The following is a 22,190-nucleotide window of genomic DNA, read 5'->3' as shown; positions in this document are numbered from 1 at the left end:
AACCACACCCCATTCGAGAATTTCCAATTCTCCCCCACTTAGAGCACTAACTACTGTCTACCGACGGCGAAGCTGGTACGCGACTCAATCGTCCCAATCCGAGACAACGAACTTCAAGGGATCTGAGTTCCCGCTGATGATTCCGAATCTTTGGATCATGACCTTCCTCTCTCTTGAATGCATCACCAGATACTACCCCTCTATAATTTCTCAATAATAACTTCTCACTGTCATCTACTATGCTCTAATAACTTATGCAGGAAACAAACAGCTCATAATAACATGAACAAGATATAGAAGGAAAAGACATACCGGCTGTCACCTCTGGCGCTGTCCCGATCTCCTCGGCCACAAGTTGATAAGCACGCCCTGGAGCCTTTGGAGGCTCTGCTCGACCCTGACCCCCGTCAGTAAGTCTCAAAGTGGCTGGTGCTGGGACCTGCACTGGCCTGGCAGCCAAAAGAGGACACTGGGCCTTCATATGGCCCACCTGATCACAATGATAACAAAGTCGGACTCCGGCAGCTGGAGCCTGCTGCCTACAATCCCTGGCTATGTGGCCCTCCTTGCCACACTTGTGGCACCCAGAAGAAGATCGACAAACTCCATCATGTACCTTACCGCACTTCCCACAAGTGCGACTCCTCTGGCTTTCCTGACGATAATCAGCGGCCCTCATCCGTTTCGGCGCAGGCTGCGACTGTACGGGGGCTTGCCTCTGCTCCCTCAGCTGGAGCTCAATCTCTAGCTCGCGCCGCCTGGCGGCCTCCTGCAACTCCAACAAAGTATCACATCTCTGCGTGGACACAAATTGTCTAATGTCCCTCTTGAGCATGCTCAGATACCGGGTCATCTGAGCCTGCTCCGAAGCAAACTCAGGGCAGAACATTGCCCTCTCCGTAAACATCCTGGTGATCTCCGTCACCGACTCTGAATCCTGTCTAAGCTCCAAAAACTCTTGAGCCAATCTCTCCCGCTCAACCCGCGGAACATAACGGGTACTGAACATGTCTCGGAACTGATCCCAGGTAACCGCAGCCCGCTGCGTGTCAGAATATGATCTCGTAGTCAACCTCCACCAATCCTTCGCCCCGAGCCTCAAAAGGTTCAGAGAACACCTCACCCTCTACTCAGCAGGGCACGAACACGTGAAGAAACATCCCTCCACGTCCGACAACCATCTCATCGTAACAATCGGATCCTGAACTCCTTCGAAGGTAGGGGGCTTCGTATTATCGAAGTCCCGATACTGGAAGCCCCGACCGGCTCCTCCCCCTGCCGCTGTTACAGCCGCTGTAGCTGCCGCGACAGCCGTCTAAGTAAGAGCTGCATAACGATCATCGAAGTACTCCCTTATAGCGGACTTAATAGTCCCAAACAACTCCGGAATCTGACCCCGGACAATCTCGACCACCTCCTTGCGGATGATCTCCCTGACCCGATCCTCTGTCAACATTGGCCCCTCCTGACCGATAATCTCAGGTGCCGCTGGGGCCCCCTGATCACCCTGACCTGATCCCGATCCGGATCCAGTCACAACACGCCTCGTAACCACCATACTGAAAATAGAAGAGGAAAAATATCAGACAATCCGCCTAGATAACCGGGGACCAAATCCCTTCTAAACCCTAGGGGTTGTGACTTCCTTGCTACGCGTATGGGTCCTGTGCTTTCAGTAGTATGGGCCCATACTACCTTCCACACCTACCCATATTTGTCTCAAGTATCACCACAACACCCTAATAATATACATAACATAACGAATGCTCAATCCTCACTCCTAGAGGAATGCTAAATATCTCATAACTGGCCTCCCGGCCTCTTACAACCCACCCATCCATGAAACTTCCACCAACCCTGCAGCACTAGTGTATGCTAGCCATACATAACGCTGGACCCCATAAACTTTCGAATATTCGATCCTACCCTAAGCCCTAAGAAATAAGAATAGAACATAAGGCCGAATTAAACATTCTCAGGCTATAAGATCTTAATTATATACAGCCGTGATGCATACACAAGTAACTACAGTAATGATGTCAATCTCATACAAGGAAAACCCTAGGCTAACAGGCATCATGTAATCAGGCAATTCTATCATGCAATTCCTGAAGATCCCTAGCCTAGTACTAGCATGCTGTTCTAAGCATATCACATAATCAAATAACTTGTATGGTATTTTGGGGTCTACTTACTGGCTCCGACTGATCGTACCCTCTGCATCCTCCTTTACTTATTTTGAAAACCATTTGAAAACCATTTGAAAATCTTTCCTTGATTTGAGACTAGATTCACACGAATGTTCCTCCAATTCACTCAAACCAAGGCTCTGATACCAACTTGTAACACCCATAAAATTCAGGCAAATTTAAAACATTTTAACCCATTCCAAAACCATTAAGTTATTACAACTTGTTTTCAAAATAGTTTAAACATCAGAGTATCCCCAGAACCAAATCACAAAATCATGAAATATGAGGAGCGGTACGATCACGCCTTTGCCTTGCCACGATCACCTGATGTACCTGAAACAATAAACTGAAAACCGTAAGCTCGAAAGCTTAGTGAGTTCCCCCAAAATACCCGTACACACATAACCATACACATACAACAATGAACAACATACTATGGGTCCAATCAACCGTCAGGTTGGAATACCCCATGCCCTCAACCGTCGGGTTGGAATGCCAACATACTACGAGTCCAATCATCCTCGGGATGGAATACTCTCGACCCACAACCATCGGGTTGGAATGCCCACACACCTATACATACAATAACTACTACGGGTCCAATCATCCCTCGAGATGGAATACCCCAGACCCTCAACCATCAGGTTGGAATGCCCACCTACTATGAGCCCAATCATCCTACCAGGATGAAATACTCCTGGCCCTCAACCATCGGGTTGGAATGCCCACCTACTATACATACAATAGCTACTATGGGTCCAATCATCCCTCGGGATGGAATACCCCAGGCCCTCAACCATCAGGTTGGAATGCCCACCTACTATGAGTCCAATCATCCTACCGGGATGGAATACTCCTGGCCCTCAACCACCGGGTTGGAATGCCCACATACTAGCAAACATGTGCACCTATTAAATAATCATATAACAGTCTACAAGACAACATACTAGGGCCCTATCATCCTACCGGGATGGAATACCCTCTACTACTGCTCAACACGTGCACATATAACATGTAATCTCCTACCAGCATACAGACAGTCAGACCAACTACAAGTCACTAAGCATAGCCACATCCAATCTACCATAATACCGATCTAACAGAGCATACCATCATATAGCCATCCTATCTACCAGGATGCCAACTAACATAACACAGCAGTAACTATCTCAAATAACAAATCAAAGGGCCGACCTTGGTGCCTTAGACCCTTGGGTATAGTGAGGATAACTCACTTTGCAACTGCCGAGCCGAACCACGAAAGCACAATCCTGAAGCACTGCCCCAAACTCCAACACCTATAGCCATCAATGATCCATTGACATAAATATCCAAATTACCATAATACCCTTAAAGGTCAAACTGGTCAAAGTCAAAGTCCTGGCCAAAGTCAACCTTCCTGGTTGACCCTAATCGCCGAGTCAACCCGCTGACTCGCCGAGTTCCTAAACTCAGAAAACTCTCATATCAAGACTCGACTCGCCGAGTCACCCCATGACTCGTCGAGTTCAACAATCTCTGAGTCCTATCATGTCCAACTCACTGAGTCACCACTCAACTCGCTGATCTGAGTCTTAACCAGAAGAGGTTGGGGTTTTGCGTTCTGACTCGCCGAGTCCAAGAACAGACTCGCCGAGTCCACGACAATCTTCAACAGACTCGCCGAGTTGTTCCTCCAACTCGTCGAGTCCATGCCTATCTTCAACAGACTCGCCGAGTCCAAGAACAGACTCGCCGAGTCCCTTCAGTCCTTTATTCATACAGAGGCTTTTCGAGTCATGCAGGGGCTCCAAACTGTAGATCCACTCTTTTGGGGCATGACTCTCACGTAAAGTTGCAAACTTTACGTGGAAACAAAGATCTATAGGCCCAAATCAATCTAGGGCTAAGGTTTAAGACAAGGATGCTTCACCAACAAGCCAAAGGCTGATACTTTGTGAGTTTCTGGACCAAGACAAGTCTAGATCTGAAGTAGCAACCTCAGATCTAGACCCCTAACCCGAAATAGATCCTTAACATGCCAAAATGGCCCCAAATCTCATTCTTGAATAGATATAAATGCAATAGAGTCAAGGTAACAGCTTGTTACCTCCAAAATGTGCCCAAGCTGAAGTAGATTCTGGATCTATACCAATCCCTTGATGCTAGCCTCTTGATCTTCAAGCTCCCTTCTCAAAACTCCTCCTCCAAAGCTCAAATCTCTTTAACAATGGAAGCTCACACGATTTTAGGGTTTACTGACTCTCAAGGGCAATAAGGAGGATGAAGGGAGGACATATGGTCCTTTAAATAGGGTGCAACCCTTAAGATTAGGGTTTTCTCTTTTCAGCACCAACTCGTCGAGTCCAGCCACCGACTCGGCGAGTTGGTCACTTAACTCGCGACCAGAACCCGCTCCGACTCGACGAGTAAGCATACTTACTCGTCGAGTACCTTCTTCAATTTACACTTAAGTCCTTCAATCATACTTCTAAATTTTGGGATGTTACAGTTATGTTTGGTTGACTTATAAAATAAATCATTTAAAAATATTATTTTATCTGAAATATGATACATAGTAAAATTAATAAATAAAAAATAACATGTTATTTTATAACATTAAACTTTAACGAAATAAATACATATTATTAAATAAAGCGAAATCTCCAGAAAAGTTCTAAAATTTTATTCTAATTTACGAAAAAGTCCCAAACTAAATTTTGTTTACGAAAAAGCATGAATTACCGGTAAAAATGACGATTTGACCCATTTTTTCCGGTTTACCGGTTTTATTACTTAAATGTTTCACTAAAGTCCCATTATTTTACCCTAATTTGCGAATAAGTTCCAAAATAAAATTTACTGGTGATTTGGCCCTTTTCTTCATGTAACATACATTTTATCGGTTTCATTGCTGATTTAGACATCTAGTCATTAAATTAGCTGATAAGATGAATACGATGGGTTATATAATGCCTAATTTACTATAAAATTTGATACCCATCTCATCGGCTCATTTATGACTATGTATCTACGTCAGTAATGAAACCAATAAAATGTGTGTTTCCAAGAAAAAAGGGCAGAAAATGAGTTGATGTCTGATGAGATGGATATATTGGGTTATATAAGATTAGATAGACAATTTGATATTTCTTATAAACATAAAAAATAACGCAGTTGTTGTTAGTTTATGTAATTATTGTAGTCTTCGTTAGATGCATTTTATGTTCCAAAAAGATATAAAATACATCAGTATATCAAGTTTTATGCTAAACATAGCATTATATAACTCAACATATTCATCTCATCATCTCATTTAATGACTAGGCGTCCGGGTCAGCAATTAAACCGGTAAAATGTATGTTACATAGGGAAAATGGTTAAATCATCAGTAAACTTTATTTTGGGACTTATTCGTAAATTAGAGTAAAATAATGGGACTTTAGTGAAACATGTAAGTAATAAAACCGGTAAACCGGAAAAAATGGGTCAAATCGCCATTTTTACCGGTAATTCATGCTTTTTCGTAAACAAAATTTAGTTTGGGACTTTTTCGTAAATTAGGATAAAATTTTAGGACTTTTCTGGAGATTTCCCTTAAACAAATTATATATAAATATTCAAAAACAAATATTATATTGTTTATAATAGTTATATAAAAAGTTATTATAAAAAATAGATACAATGAAACATAATTATAACTAGAAAAGATTCCCCGGCGTTGCCGGGGTCAGAAGATATTACTTTGTAAAGTAAAGTAGCATGTTGGTTGCTTTTTGTCCATTAATGTGAGGGTAATTTTGTCTTTTCAGGTAGTAGGGACTGAATTTGTCACCATGGGTAAACCACATGGACCATTTATGTAATTTTGGCGGTGGTGGTGGTGGTGGTGATGGCGGGTGGGTTTATGGTATTAGGTGGGTATTTTCTAATAAATAAAACATTAATTTAAAACCAAAAAGAGAATGTTAAATCTGGTAAACCACAGGGACCAATCGTGTAATTTTGTCTAACAATAATAATAATAATGATGAGGGACCATTTCTGCCAAAAGACTAAATACTAATAATACGTAATAAAAGGCGAGAGTTATGAAAAATTCAAACCAAAGTAAAATGGTTGTTTGTGAACAAAAGCATAAAGATGAATGGTCAATTTTGGTCCTCCAACTTACAACATTGACAAAAAAGGTGTCACTTTACTGTTAAAACTTTTCATAACTTTAATATATATATATATATATATATATATATATATATATATATATATATATATATATATATATATATATATATATATGAGAAATCAAGTATTTTTTTTTTGACAAATATCAAAATTAAAAAAGAAAATTAAGAAAAAAATTAATAAATTTCAAATGTTATTATTTTATATGAATAGGTTGATGAATATAAAAAATATATATTTATTTTCTCATTTTCTTGTAACATTCTATACTTCATTTATATTCTCCTGTAACGACTCTTATTTCATTTTCAAAATTGTGCATCTTCCTAGTAAATTATAATATCGAGATTACAATTAATGTCACCAACCTTTTCGAACACGTGGTTGTCATGCACCGATTATTTAAGGGGGGTTGTCAGAGACGTCTACGATTTTGTAACAGACTTGGCAGTCCAACATTTCCACGTTCGACTGTCTTCTTGAGTTTGCCTTTATCCAAATTTCCAAAGAGCACCAGCGTTGCGACGGCGATGATGATGGCGATCGCGATGAAGCGTGCTGCTGCTGCTGCTACTCGTGCTATTTCCTCTGCTAATTCCGGTTCGATTCTCCCCAGACACCTTCATGTAAGCGATTCTATTTTATCCACCCAAGCCCTTGCTATACTCGATTCCTGTTCCTATTCGGTTTGCCAATTTAATTTGTTAATCTAGCCTTATACTAGTCTATTCGAGTCATCGAGTGACAATCGCTGCTCAACTACTCTGTTCTTGAATGTCCCTTTTCCTGATCTGTGGTCAGAAACTCGCTGCCACTGTTTAGGATTTGGATGATAACTACAACTTTTCAACTGTGCCTTTGTGCTTTTGGTGCTTCTACTTTGTCTTTTTAACTGTACGCATGTGGTTCTTGGCGATAACGTGATTCGGTCACTCGTGATCTGTACACGGAGATCACTTAATTTTTTTTTTACTGTAGTTCACCTACAATCAAAACATCGTCTCCATCATAGTGTTATCTGGAATATTAGGGATCACACTTCCGCGTCGCATAAAAACGTGAGCTATTTTCCAGTTTAAGTTAGTGTGGTTTTGTACTTTTTGGAACATTTGATGGCCATATTGGACTCCATAACATGTATGTACTGCTTGTTATGAGTAATTTCTTCAAGTTATTATCGTAACCATTTCAATATACTAGCAATTAAGATCCCTTCTCACTAGAGCAGACATCTGTGTACAGATCTTCCTTCAAGTATGTACTTACTCTTCAACTTTGTTGAAGCGTCAATGAGATTATCCTCTTTTGCCTAAATAAATAAACCATAATAGGTATTGCAAATAGGCAAAATGTTTGTAGAAACCTGCAAACTTGCAAACTTACAATTGAGTTTTAGAAGGTGTTGAAACCTGCAAACTTAAAATTGCTCCAATTGCTTCTGCAGGCTTCTTCTGGTAAAAAGAAGATTGTAGGTGTTTTCTACAAGGCACATGAGTATGCTGAGATGAATCCCAATTTCGTGGGTTGTGCAGAAAATGCTTTGGGCATTCGCAACTGGTTGGAATCACAAGGCCATGAGTACATAGTCACTGATGACAAAGAAGGACCAGATTGTGGTAAGCTCCTAACTTGACTCCATTTTAAATTTCTCACAAGTATATACGCATATACACTCACTTCTTATTCTCATTTCTCATTACAGAACTTGAAAAACATATCCCCGATTTACATGTCCTCATTACCACCCCATTCCATCCAGCCTATGTGACTGCTGAAAGGATAAAAAAGGCAAAGAATTTACAACTATTGCTTACAGCTGGAATCGGATCCGATCATGTTGATCTCAAGGCTGCTGCTGCTGCTGGATTAACTGTTGCAGAAGTTACTGGAAGCAATACTGTTTCTGTTGCAGAAGATGAACTTATGAGGATCCTTATTCTTGTTCGTAATTTCTTACCTGGACACCATCAGGTTATTTCTGGTGATTGGAATGTTGCAGGTATTGCTCACAGAGCTTATGATCTTGAAGGAAAAACAGTAGGAACAGTTGGTTGTGGGCGAATTGGAAGGCTTTTACTTCAACGATTGAAGCCTTTTGGGTGTAATCTTCTTTACCATGATCGGATTCAGATGGATTCGGAATTGGAGAATCAAATTGGTGCAACATTTGAGGCAGATCTTGATAAGATGCTTCCTAAATGTGACATTATTGTCATCAATACCCCTTTAACAGAGAAAACAAAGTGAGTAATAGTATTTCTTTTGTCAAAGTTGAGATGTTTTTTTATACTGATTTGGAGTATTGATGTGTATGTTTCAGAGGAATGTTTGATAAAGAAAGGATTGGTAAATTGAAGAAGGGGGTTTTGATTGTTAACAATGCTCGAGGTGCTATTATGGATACACAAGCTGTTGTTGATGGGTGTAATAGTGGACACATTGGAGGTATGGTTTTAACATGAATTCATGTCCCATGAATTCATATGACCCTCAACCGATGATTTATTTTTGGTGTGTTTTAGGGTATAGTGGAGATGTTTGGTATCCTCAACCAGCTCCAAAGGATCATCCATGGAGATACATGCCAAATCAAGCAATGACACCTCACATTTCTGGAACCACCATTGATGCACAGGTATGTTCTTCTCATTCAATTTGTGTTTACAAATAATTGATATGATATATAGAATTATGAAGTGATTTATAATATGTTTGCAGTTGCGATATGCGGCTGGAGTGAAGGATATGCTGGAGAATTATTTCAAGGGAGAAGAGTTTCCAGCCCAACATTACATTGTGAAGGAGGGTGAGCTGGCAAGCCAGTACAAATGATCTGTTCTGTATTGGCCTCTTAAGTCTTAATGGGTTCTGGGAATAAGTTGAGTTGATCTCCTAAAAAAAGCTAGCTAGCTGCTGTTGTTTTTATCACCTTGTAATATAGTAAGGTGTAGTTATGGACACAACTGAATGGAAATGAATTTGGATCTCTTGTTTTTATGGAATCAGACAATTGTTGAACATAAAATGTGTAAAACATCAATTGAAGAACAAGTTCAAAACTCATCAATCCAAATTTGAAACTTTATCAATCTGGTCTTGAAACTCATGAACAAGTTCAAAACTTTCACGGTATTAAAGTATCTTTTGGGAGGAGAAGTAGTTTAGAATATGTTTTTTCTAACGTGCCAAACTCAAAAGGCATGTTGGCCACGGTTTAAAAGTACGGAATCGTGCGTCAGAGGCTTTTTTCCTTCGCCTCAAGGAGAACTGAGGTAGTATAAAAGAATTTTTTTTAGTATTATATAGCTAATAAAAATATAATAAAATTAAGTCGTAATCAACTAGAAAACAAATTTAAACCAAATAGCAACCAAGTATTAAAAATATATTAACAAAGCAAGTATCAATAATCATGTATGATAGTCAATTATGTTGTTTAGAAAAAAAAAGAATACTTTTTTTATATAGGTAAAAAGGTAAAAAAAGTCTGCAAAAAATATTACATTTCTCTTCTTTTTAATTGTTTTATAACAAATACACTTCCTCCCACTTCACGCCTCGAGGCTCCATCTTGTTCGGCTGAGACGCACACCTCACCTAGACCGTATGAGGCGCGGCCTCAAGTACGTTTTTCCATTACATCGTCTCAAGGCGTCTTACCTGATTTTTTAAACCATGACGTTGGCAATTTAAATAGTTTCTGCGACGATGGTTATAATTTATCATAGCTACTTTAGAAAAAAGAGACTTATAAAAAGACAAACAATGAACATTTATGTTCATAGACCAATTGGTTAGTGCACTAGTTGATACCTTAAAAGCTAGATGATAAAAAATGATTTAAAGATAATGTTTGATAAAATTAGTTGAAAAATATAAAATGACATAAAAAAGTATTTAATTTTATATAACTAATTAGGTATTTTTGAAAGAATCATAAAAAACTACTTAAAAACCTAGTATAAGTAACTTTTTAAAAAGTTAGCTTATAAACTATTTTTTTTACCCACAAACATAAAAACTTAAAAAATCTCTCTATTTTAATAAAAAAATAGGTTTATTTTTTTTTTGTCATGTGTCAACCTATTAGACATCCTAATTAATGTCATGTCATTTGTCAACCTATTGATTATTAATTTCAAATTTTATGGATTTCATTTTAATTACATTAAATTATTAACATTAAATTTCATATATTTATTTAAATCAATGATTATAGATTTATATAACTAAAAAATATCTTTTAATTAATAATTTATTTAAAATAGCTGATTAATAATTTTAAATTTTTACTGAAAGTTTAATTAATTTTATAATCGTTATTTCACGGGTTATAAACTAGTAAAAAAATAAACTACAACTAGTTATGACTATTAAATTCATCCTTAATCTTTGTATGTGTAAATGTTTATAAAAGTTTATCTTTCTATTATTACCTAAATATAACAGTAAGTTGATAAACTACGATTATAAAGGTTAAAAAGTGACAAAATTATGAAGTAATTTGCTTTTCACGAACTTATCGATTAAGGGGGTGTTTGGATAGGAAAAAAAGAGGTGTTTATTGCTTATTCTCACAATAAGCTAACTTTGAGTGTTTGGATAAAATCTAGCTTATTAAGCTAAATAAGCTAATTTTAATAAGCATCTCTTCCCATGCTTATTGCTTATTCCCACCACAAATAAGCTAATAAGCAAAACTAATAAGCTAATCCAAACACCCACTAAATTGTCAGATATCTTTTTAGTGATTAAAAAAAGCTGGGAAGATATTTTAAAGAAGTAAAAAAGAAAAAGGATTATATTTTATTTGAAGAGGAAACCGTTCTTCAGCCGATTTCCATGGGCACTAGAAACTTGGACGATCAAGATGCAATTGAGAGATTAGGGAAAATCAACGATCACTATTAAATCAAAACCTCATTCTTCAGCCGATTTTCAGGGTAGCACGAACAAAACGAATAAGAAAAAGAAACAGATCGATCCATCTGCTATCGCAAAACGTCATTTCTGTTCGGCACAAGGAATCGGTTAAAGGTAATTATGCATATCATCTCATTAATTCTTTCAGTTTTCCTTCCTTCCATTCAATCCAACCCTTTTCGTATCTGCATAATTCCAATGAATTGTATCGATCGATTTTTGAATTTTACTGATGCATCTTGTTTCTTCGGTAATTATTAAGTACGTCTTGGTTTATATTGATCGGTTATAACGAAACAATCAAGGAAAAAAAAAGGAAGAACAGATTCATACCTTTTCAAATATTTCGTTCTAATTTAACCAAACTTGTGATCAGTTCTCAAAATTTTGATGGCGATATCGAATTCTGTTTTCTTAATTTTCATGTTTATGGTCACTCTTCAACAAATTGAATCACACTGCCCAAATTTCATCATAGATTAGGGATTTAATGTTTTTGTGATTGATAACCCCAATTTTATTTTACTAGAGTCGTAAACTTAGGTTAAAAACAACGGATTTCTGCAAATGTTGAGTGGATGTCTATCTTATCTCCTTGACATTGACACCAATTGTTGTTTTGAATAAGTGTAGATAATGGCTGAAACAAAGTCAGGTATGAGGAAACCTGTTTTCACAAAGGTGGATCAACTGCGACCTGGAACCAGTGGCCACAATCTGACTGTCAAAGTTGTTAGCTCCAAGCTGGTGTTGCAGAAAGGCCGACCAGATGGCCCACAGCTTCGCCAAATGCAAATAGCTGAATGCTTGGTTGGAGATGAAACAGGGACTATAGTTTTCACTGCAAGAAACAACCAAGGTAACTTTCAAGTTTCACTTCACCAAGTTATAAATTAATCTATTTTGGTGAAATTTATTTGATTCTCATGGTTGCAGTGGACTTGATGAAAGCTGACAACACTGTAATTCTGCGAAATGCCAAAATTGACATGTTTAAGGGATCAATGAGGCTTGCAGTGGACAAATGGGGACGTGTGGAGGTGACAGAAGCAGCTAATTTTAAGGTAAAAGAGGATAACAATCTTTCACTGGTTGAGTATGAGTTGGTTAATGTTGTGGAAGAGTGATTACAACAGAAGATGTTCTTCATGCTATTTTGGGCCATAGTAATGGAATCTGGCAAATTATATGGCTAGAGTTATGGGGTTTTATTGCAATTCATGTTATGGTTTGACTGTTTATTGAAAAAAAAGTCTGCAAAGAAAAGGTGGATAACAGATGCAGTTGCAGTTGCAGTTGGTGGAACAATCAAAAATAAAAGATCATAGCAGACTGTGTTATGAGGTCAAAACAAATGGTTTGTTGTTCCGTTCCTTTTGTTATCAAGACTTGAAATGATGTTGTTATCATGTTTTCTGGAACATGTATGCACGTAATCACATAAACTGCATAGTAAATAACCACATACCATGTAACATTTTTAACTGAAACGCTTACAAAGGCCTACATAGGTAACCATATATAAAGACCCGCATTGATAACCACTCTTAAAAACTCACATAGATAACCATATTGTATAGTTATTTAGACACTATAATCTATAAATAGACTAAATAATTAATTTAAGGTTTACGCGTATACCTTAATATTGTATAGTTATTTAGACACTACCCACAAAAATCTACACACACGTAGAAACTATTTAAATTAATTCCACATTATTTATGAAATAAATTAAAAGGGATTGTGATTTCATTAATTAAGGTATTATTATGCTAGTCTTAATTCTTCCGACGTTGCAATTGTAAGACCCTAAAATTAAACTCATTAAGCATATGTAAGTATTTGTAAGTCGGCAAGTACTCTTTTTTTGCTAAGAATCTCAAGTGGGGAGATTATGCTTTCATGTGATATACCTTGAAAAGGAAAAGGTACAAGTGGATAAGAGCATTGGGTGTGGGCAACTGGATGTAACACCAAATTGGTGCCACATCATCCATAACACCACCATAACACCAACACCAAGGGGGAAATGGTGTTCCACATGTTATATCATGTTAAGAGGTAGAGAGAGAAAATAGAGAAAATTATTTGATTGGTTGATGAAGGAGATAGCCAATCATCTTTCTTGTTTTATCTTGTCCTCGTTACCACAAGATGCAACATAACGAGCAAAAACGAGTAGGGGGGGCGGTGTTCCCCCCGTCACGACGCCGTTGAGGGTGCCACATCACCCGGTTGCTTCTCGTTTTTGGCACATACCGCATCCTCTAATAAAAACCCAACGGGAAAGTCTATTATGTATTTGGGGTGTTCTGGGATAACTACAGACCGGTTAGAATCATGACTATATAGTTGTGTTGTGGTTTTGGCAACTAATTGAACGTGCAATGCCTAAATAGGCAATATAGAAACTATGGACTTTGTAGTGTGAAATAATAAAATTAAAAGAATAGCATGATTGGGTATAGAGTTGAGGTATAATTGTGGTATATTTTCCATTTTGACAATATTACCAAAGTATAATGCCTAAACAGAATAAATAAGTGAAGTGGGTGCTCGGAATGTCAAAAAGTAATTATGGAAATTCTGGAATGGCTGTAAATGTTATATAAACATGCATTTAAAATTTTGTGCCTAAAGGATATGTAAAATAAAAGATATAAAAATTTAAAGGTAAGGGATAATGTCATAATAAACCTCAAGTTTGCTGAAAATGTTGGTTTTACCCTTTTACAAGATTTTGGTTCGTTTATGCCGCAAACTTGCAATATTTTTTTCGGTTTTGCCTTTTTACAGGTTAAGCCGGTCACCTGTACAGGTGGCAAGCCACATGTGCGCTGACTAGGCTAGAGTTGTTGATGTGTCTGTGCTGACTGTGTTCTTTGAATCATTTATCATTAAAAACTAGAAAATAAGGAAAATAAGGACAGCAGGAATCGAACCTGCCACGTTAATGCATAATCAAAATCAAAATCACGTAGAAACTGGCATTAACTAAGGCAAATAACTCACAAAAATATGGAGTTAAGAAAAAATTGCTTGTTAATCGAGTGTTGCCTTAAAAATGGATTATTATCCTTGATCAAAGGTGGTTAAAACCTTAATGATTGGAATTAAATTAATAATTCTGAGTTAGTAAACCAGTTAGTGCTAAAAATACACTTGTTTATAAAAGTGGAAAGGTGCTATGGAAATTTCCATATATATAAGTAGGTTGCTAAAAAAAGGTTACTATAGATATGGTTTATGTTGGATTGAGCATAAATGATATGAAATGAATAGAGTGGTATTGTAATCCAGTATGTTAATGAAAGTTAAAGATGGTTAATAAACTTATGAAAGATACAAGTGGTGTTTTTGAACCTTTAAACTGACACAAGTGGTGTCTAAATACGTATGTGGCATCTTTAACACCTTTAAAGACACAAGTTGTGTCTAAAGAGGTATGTGTCGTCTTTAACTCTATTAAAGACACAAGTGGTGTCTAGAGATGTAAGTGACATCTTTAATTCTTTTACAAGACAAGTGGTGTCAAAATAAGTGGTACCTTTCAAATCTTTTAAAAGACAAGTGGTGTCAAAACAAGTGTTACCTTTCAAATTTTAAAGTGATACAATTGGAATTTAGAAAATTTTAACCGTGATAAGTGTTATTATGAAGGTTAAAAGTGAACGCGAAGGACATACATTTACATTACGAATATTATATTAAGATGCCTTAATGGGTTGTTATTTTGTCTTGTTGGCCATAGTTACTTTGGTAGTTAACATAATGATGTTAGACTCTTGTTTCTATGCACATATTTAGCGCTTATTACTCACTAAGTTATTTAAAAAGAGCCCACATGAGGGGTGTTTCAGTTATGATGTATAAAGAGATTTTAAAAATCATGTCATCAGTGGTGGAGCCAGGGTCATTCCAAACTGATGGGTTCGGTTTTTTGGTTTTCCAAACTCGGTTTTAGGTTTAAACCCAAACCCATTCGAAAGTTTAACTTGTTGAGAATTTAGAAGGTTGTGTTGCTTATATAACATATATATAGGAATTATGTTTCATGTTATGGCCGACGTGAGACAATTTTAGAAATTTAAGAAACAAGTTGAAAAAACTGATAAACAAAATAAAATACACATATGTAAGGGCCAAGATTCCAAATAGTGACCTCAAAGATCAGATAATATGTATAATCCGTATAAAACTATATAAAAGGAGCTGCAAAAATAAAAGAAAATAAATATTTGAAAGAAGACTTGAACTTGCAACCTTTAGAAACACCCACTAATGCCTTAACCATCTAAACCAATTACAACTTGTGTTATTATGTCGCTAAACATATTAATACTATGTTTATATACACATATAAAACAAAAAATTTCTAAAAAAATATAGTAATGAAAATTTTTTAAGGACCCCGGGATCTATAGTGGATCTGCCCATGCATGTCATGGCAACAAGACGTGATTTCAACGTCCTAAAAACACTCATGGCGAGTTGTTAGGCGTGGAGTGTGGCAAGGCAAATCAAGGCGCCCATGATATGTTATGGCGGGTGTATTTTTTTTTTCAAGGAACATTATTTTCTTAATTTTTGGCTTTTTCTAATCGGACATAAAACGGTTAAGTTTTTGTTATTAGTTGTTGAGATAACATTTCTAAAAACTTGATGTATTTGATATAAATATATAAATTTGTGATTTTTATGTATTCAAGTTTACTTTAACTGGATAACAAGGTTGTAAAAATTGTTCTGCAGTAGTTCGGCGATCGACTGAGGTTAAGAGATTAATCAGAGACCATAATTTATTAATAAAATTATTCAAAATTAATATATCTTAAGAAAAATAAGTATTTCGTTGAAATTTTGGTATAATAAGAAAATATCTTATGAAAATATGAAAATCATGGTATAATATTTGAAGAGTTATTGTTAAAAAAGTCACATTATTTTGTCCAAGTTTATGGAAAAGTCCAAACTTTTATTTTTTGAATCGAAAAGTCATGATTATCTAATCTTCAACGATAATCTGTCAAATCCTGTTAAAAAAACATTATCATTAATTTAGGCTAAATATTAAATAATGGAGACTTTATTGTTCAAAAAATAAAAAATTGGAATTTTTTTCATAATTTAGGTAAAAAATGTTAACTTTTGTTGACCATCGAGAGTGCAAAACGAACGCCAAGAGCGCCAAACCCGATGTTGACCGTTTTACGCCAAGCAGTCAAGCACTCCTAATCGTAATCAGTTGCAAAACGCCAAAACAATTAATCTACGATTAATCTTGATTTCTACAACATTATTGAATAATAATAACACACACACACACACACATATATATATATATATACATATATATATATATATATATATATATATATATATATATATATATCCAAGACATGGAAGTACAGTCCGACATGGCTATTAGACATAAAATACTTTTTGATTGTCTAAGAGCACCACATGCTTGGATTTTCTTCTGACTATCACTATAGATGGTTTTGACTGACATATCACCAGTGAAGTATCATACTATCCTTAAGTATCGCCTTATGATTTTATTATTTCCGGTTGATGAGATATGCGCAGTTTGATGTAACACACACTTAGACTCTTTTGGAGAGCATACACTATATTATATAGAGTTCTCGGCATTTAAGTACCGATATAATATGGTTAATGACATTTTTTGATGTATTTAGGCTCATCAAGATTTCCACCAAGAAAGGAGGCATATGTGAATTTTTTAACCAACCTATTGGAAGGAATATCAACATTTAGATTAGTCAATGTTTTGATTTTTGGATGGTTAGGAGGGAAACATACATTATGGATCTAGCATGGGTTTCCCTCTTGTGGGGTTGAAGAGTTGGGGTTTCACATGACATGCTATTCTAAAAGCTATGTATGCAAAGTGACATATATATATATATATATATATATATATATATATATATATATATATATATATATATATGGAAAGTCAACACATGTTTATATAATTTGCGTTTGAAAATTTTGGTTTCATTATGTCAAATGGTGTGATCCTTCAAAGTTTCCAAGTTGGTTGCTAATTCTAAGGTTGCTATTAAAGCTTTTTAGCCTGCAACTCCTTTTACTTGGGTGTTGCTCTAGTTTGAGGCCACTAATTTTGTTTCTTTTAAATTGCATTTTAGCTTTGGTTCTCTTCTTATATTATGTATGATTTCTTTTTGGCACATCTTTCGGTGGGCTTGTTTTTCTATTTTTATAATATTTCTTATCGTTCAAAAAAAGATATTGTAGAGCTCCACATTAGAATAGTATGTTATGATCGTATGATATATGTAAATGATATATGATATATGGATATGTAGTTTATAAAAGTATCGGTTTTGTCATTCAGAAAAAATTAAAGACATACCTTATTTTCTTGTTGCCTTTAAAAAGTTTTTAATAAAGAAATTAGATTTCTAAAATAAAATTACCTCTTGACTCCATCACTAACTTAAAATATTTTGAACCTTTATGAGTGTAACATCCGGATTTTTCAGGGATATTATTGTGTATGTTAATCTTGAGGTTGAAGAAGAGACTCGACGAGTTGAGGATCCAACTCGCCGAGTCGAGTCGAGATTGCTCGCGTGGATTTAATGAGTGGACTCGACGAGTCAGAGGAGGGACTCGCCGAGTAGGTGTTGGGCAGAGAAACCCTAATTTCCCGGGTTTGGGACCTATTTAAAGGCACTTATAGCCTCATTTGCGGCTACCTTCCCCTGAGAGCAAATCTTAATTGCTATTGGAGCTAGAGAGTGAGAGAGAAGCTCATATTGTGGTTCTTGTACATCATTTGAGGAAGAGGAGGAGGTTATCAAGCAGGGAGCTGGAGGTGAGGCTGTTGGATTCAATGATTTCCTGTCCAGAGCTCCTGAGAAAGGTAAGAAGTCTTTACCTTTCTTCTTATTTTGGATGGATCTCATATCTATGGAGTTTTAGGGCTTTTTGCCATCTTTTGTTTGGGTTTTTGTGTAGCATGAGTTATTAAGAAGTCTAGACCTCAGATCTGGACCTTGTGAGGTCCTTAGAGTCTAGGTGTCCCATCTTTATTCATCCACATGAGGGTTTTTGGGCTCAATCATTCATGAAGGGCATGTATTAGCATTTTGGAGCTATAACATCATGCATGAACGTAAAGATTGAAGCTTTACGGGACTATTGAGCCTTGAGAGGACAGATTTAGTGTTTGGAGTGATAGATCTGTTTTAAATCGTCTGAATGAGCTTTGGGTCTGAATGAACTCGCCGAGTCAATGAGCCGACTCGACGAGTTGATTAGGGTTTGTCCCGTAGAGCTGGATCATGCAATCACTCGGTGAGTTGGGAGTCAACTCGACGAGCTAAGTCAACCTTCGTGAGACTTATGTTGAAAACGATGGGACTCGACGAGTCACAAGGGTGCACTCGGCGAGTCGGGTCAAACATGGACTGTTGACTCGAGTTTGACTTCTGTTGACTTTAGGGCTTGGTCAACATGAGTAATGGAGACCATGAAGGGGTAAAATGGTCTTTTACCCAATTCGAGAGTTAGAGAGAAAAGGGATAACATGTGGTTACTTAGAGTCGATAATCGAGTATTAATTAGAGATTCGAGTTCGAGGATATTTGCTTGCTTGTTCGCAAGGTGAGTCTTCTCACTATACTTTACCTAGAGTGGTATGCATCTGTGACCAGAGGGTCTTATATGCTTATTTGAGTACTGTGATATTATTGCATTATGTCTGTGTGATTTATGCTATGTGTTATTCAGAGTTTACAGAGTTAGGACCGGAGGGTCCACAAAGTTAGGACCAGAGGGTCCAGAGAGTTAGGACCGGAAGGTCTATCAGAGTTGTGGGACTGGAGGGTCCCACTGAGACACATTGACCGGAAGGTCATACAGAGTTATAGCCTCGAGTGGCTAATGTGTTGTATGTGGTATTTTGGGGAACTCACTAAGCTTCGTGCTTACCGTGTTATGTGTTATGTGTTTTAGGTACCTCAGAGGATCGCGGGAAGGTACCGACTTGATTGTATACACACACACACACACACACACCAGGGAAAGAGTTATGTTTTGAGGATCTTGGATTTGAATCAAAGAATTATGGAGTTGTGGTTTGTAAATTAAATAAATGAGATTTTCGTGAAATGTGTTATGAGAATTATGTGATTTTAATTCGAAAAATTTATTTGAAAATTTACGGTGTTACAATGAGAGTTGACAAAAAGATATAAATAAGATTTTAAGGGTAGATGCCATTTACCCTTCATCAAATGGGAACGATCAACTGTTTACTCTATTTTTTTATCGGGAAATTACTTATCAGGGTAATTACATTTTCGTTTTGTTCATATCTGGGTAACTTTTTTTGTACACGTCTAGGTAATGAACTTGTTGATAATGTTCACATATGATCACTATGACTGGTTGTAACGTTCATAATGGTCATATGTAAATACTTTCAACAAAAATGTTACCTAGATGTGTACAAAAAAAAAGTTACGCAGATGTAAACAAAACTAAAAGGTAATTGCCTTGATAAGTCAATTTCGTTTTTATTCGATCATAATATTTGCAATATTCATAGATTCAGTTAAATTTTGTTAAAACAATATTTATGATCATTTAAATTGGCAACATGTTATGAGCCTTTTTTTTGGTAGTATATATATATATATATATATATATATATATATATATATATATATATATATATATATATATATATATATATATATATATAAGACAAGAGCAATGTTATCGTTGTAGATAAAAGCTACATCTATTTTTTTGTATTTTAAATTAATGTAATACATGGATCAAACTTCATTGAAGATGATGTTTTTTTATGTTATTGGTCTCGATACCCGATACTTTTAGTCTCTAGTTAATTTTGTTTTTTATATTTAATATGGAGTTTTTTATTTTTATTTTTTTATTTTTACAAAAGTAGTATATTTTAAAAAAATGTTTACCATTTAGAAGGTAAAATAAAAAAGAAGGGAACTTGAAATATCAAGGTAATTAAGCTTTTGTTTTATTCATGTTTAAGTAATTATTTTCGTTTTTAAAAAATTATCATTTAAGTTAAATTTTATAGGAAATCAAAATTAGAAAGTAAAATAAATAAAGAAGAGATTTGAATTATACGGTAATTAACTTTTCGTTTCGTTTTATTCGCAGTAAATTTTTTTTGGGGATTTTTCTATGCACCCCCCCTAATTCCCCATGTACCCCCCTTTTTCGTGTTATTATGTTTTTTTTAACCATTTTTATAATAAATACATATTTTTGTTTTTTTTCTTTTTTTTAAACACATATTTTTTTGCTTTTTTTTTTTAACTATTTTTATTAAGACTATTTCTATGTTATTTTTCCGTTCTGACTAACGCTATGTTATTTTTCTGTTCAGACCGATTGCAAACCTAAACTAAATGACTGAAACAAATCGAAAGTAAAAATATTGATTTTTTTTGTGAATTTAAACAAATAAAAATATTGTTTTTTTGTTAATTTAAAATTTGACTCTTAAAAAATTTACAAACATTAAAACGAAATTATGAATTTAAAATTTTACCCTTAAAAAATAAACAATTTCTAAAGATTGTCACTACAACGTTATTATTAAACATACAATGTTATTATTAAAAAAAATTGAAATTAAACATTAAAAAAAATTTACATTCGATTAAAAAAATTAAAATTTTACATTCGATTAAGCAAATTAAACAAATAAACGTAAGCATACAATGTTATTATTAAAAAAATTAAAATTTTACAGTTTACTAATTATCTGATATGTTAACTCTTTCAGGACGACGATTATTGTGACATCCCCATTTTCACGCCAGAAAAGATCGATTTCGTTTATGCTTTGTTTAAAAATCAGAGTAACATTTTAAATAAAAGTGTTGCGGAATTTGTTCCCAAAATAAAATATGATAAAGATTTATCAAAGCATTTCCGTAGAAATGTATTTCATTAAAAACCTCGGGATGTCATGTTCGATACAGATCAAAAACATAAACAGTACAATATAAGCCTTACTACATTTATTCATATCTACAGGCCTATATCCGTAATCTCTCATCCCAAACATCATATCTATGCTCGTGCACCACTACCTGTAATACAAGAAACTGAGTGGGTCAGGCTTGGGAGCCTGGTGAATACATAGGGTTTTCAACCCACAATAAATAAGTTTATTAATTTCATCAACCAACAATAACCCGATTACCCGTTCCCGTTATCCTCACTTTACGTCCCTAAACACCTATCATAAGGAACCTAGCCTAAGGATCATCATCGGGATGGACACTACTGCTAAGGGGGTTCCTCAACAATAAATGTCCTAAAGGCAACCATGAGGGGGATGGAGTACACCGGTGAACACATCGTTCACAAACACCTACAGGTTGCGAGCCTGCTAGCGTTCCACTGGACTGTCTAGAAGAGTCCGTGGTTGTCATCCATACTCCGCTAGATGACAGAATCAACAACAACAACATCGATGCCTCTCATCATTTTATCACACATCGTCTATTACATCTACCCATGTTTTACCCCAACATTTTGTAGATATAAAATACATATACAGTTTAAATCATTTAAAACATGTATAAAAATCTTTCATCAGCATAGACAACAAGTATTCAGACAATATGCACACATAGCACGTAATTTATATTAAATACTTCATATCTATGTGTAAGATGAAAGTGACTATGCACTCACCTGAAAAGATGGTGACTCTGCACTCGGACAACGCTTCGTTACTCTTAAAACAATTTTCCTCGACAAAACAGCGGGTTTTTATTAAAAACCGGGCTTCGCTGGAGCAGCGTTTCCGAGCCGAAAGCTTTTCTTCTCGGAGCCGTCGGGCGCTCTGGG

General features: G+C 35.8%; 2 protein-coding genes across 2 annotated transcripts; both read left to right on the top strand.

The window, feature by feature from the left end:
* The first annotated feature begins 6,782 nt into the window (after positions 1–6,782).
* FDH (formate dehydrogenase) lies at positions 6,783–9,358 on the top strand. The gene is made up of 6 exons (XM_079079786.1): positions 6,783–6,982; positions 7,801–7,972; positions 8,059–8,599; positions 8,677–8,801; positions 8,879–8,991; positions 9,075–9,358. The coding sequence occupies exons 1-6, from the start codon at positions 6,887–6,889 to the stop codon at positions 9,186–9,188; spliced, it is 1,161 nt and encodes a 386-aa protein (XP_078935912.1). The 5' UTR covers positions 6,783–6,886; the 3' UTR covers positions 9,189–9,358.
* Positions 9,359–11,159: 1,801 nt separating this feature from the next.
* LOC145160542 (uncharacterized protein At4g28440-like) lies at positions 11,160–12,763 on the top strand. The gene is made up of 3 exons (XM_079079785.1): positions 11,160–11,393; positions 11,913–12,138; positions 12,216–12,763. Exons 2-3 carry the CDS (start codon positions 11,916–11,918, stop codon positions 12,404–12,406), a joined length of 414 nt encoding a protein of 137 aa, XP_078935911.1. The 5' UTR covers positions 11,160–11,393; positions 11,913–11,915; the 3' UTR covers positions 12,407–12,763.
* The last annotated feature ends 9,427 nt before the right edge of the window (positions 12,764–22,190 follow it).

Source organism: Lactuca virosa, chromosome 2 (assembly GCF_052849685.1).
Source record: "Lactuca virosa cultivar CGN04683 chromosome 2, Lactuca_virosa_CGN04683_v6, whole genome shotgun sequence".
NCBI lineage: Eukaryota > Viridiplantae > Streptophyta > Magnoliopsida > Asterales > Asteraceae > Lactuca > Lactuca virosa.
Note: the sequence above shows the minus strand (reverse complement) of the source record. Positions and strands in the feature narration are given on the sequence as shown.

Coding starts and splice junctions, on each gene's coding strand:
- FDH (XM_079079786.1), top strand. CDS start 6,887: ATGATGATGGCGATCGCGATGAAGCGTGCTGCTGCTGCTGCTACTCGT. Junction 8,802..8,878: donor TAATAGTGGACACATTGGAG/GTATGGTTTTAA, acceptor GGTGTGTTTTAG/GGTATAGTGGAGATGTTTGG. Junction 8,992..9,074: donor GAACCACCATTGATGCACAG/GTATGTTCTTCT, acceptor ATATGTTTGCAG/TTGCGATATGCGGCTGGAGT.
- LOC145160542 (XM_079079785.1), top strand. CDS start 11,916: ATGGCTGAAACAAAGTCAGGTATGAGGAAACCTGTTTTCACAAAGGTG. Junction 12,139..12,215: donor CACTGCAAGAAACAACCAAG/GTAACTTTCAAG, acceptor TCATGGTTGCAG/TGGACTTGATGAAAGCTGAC.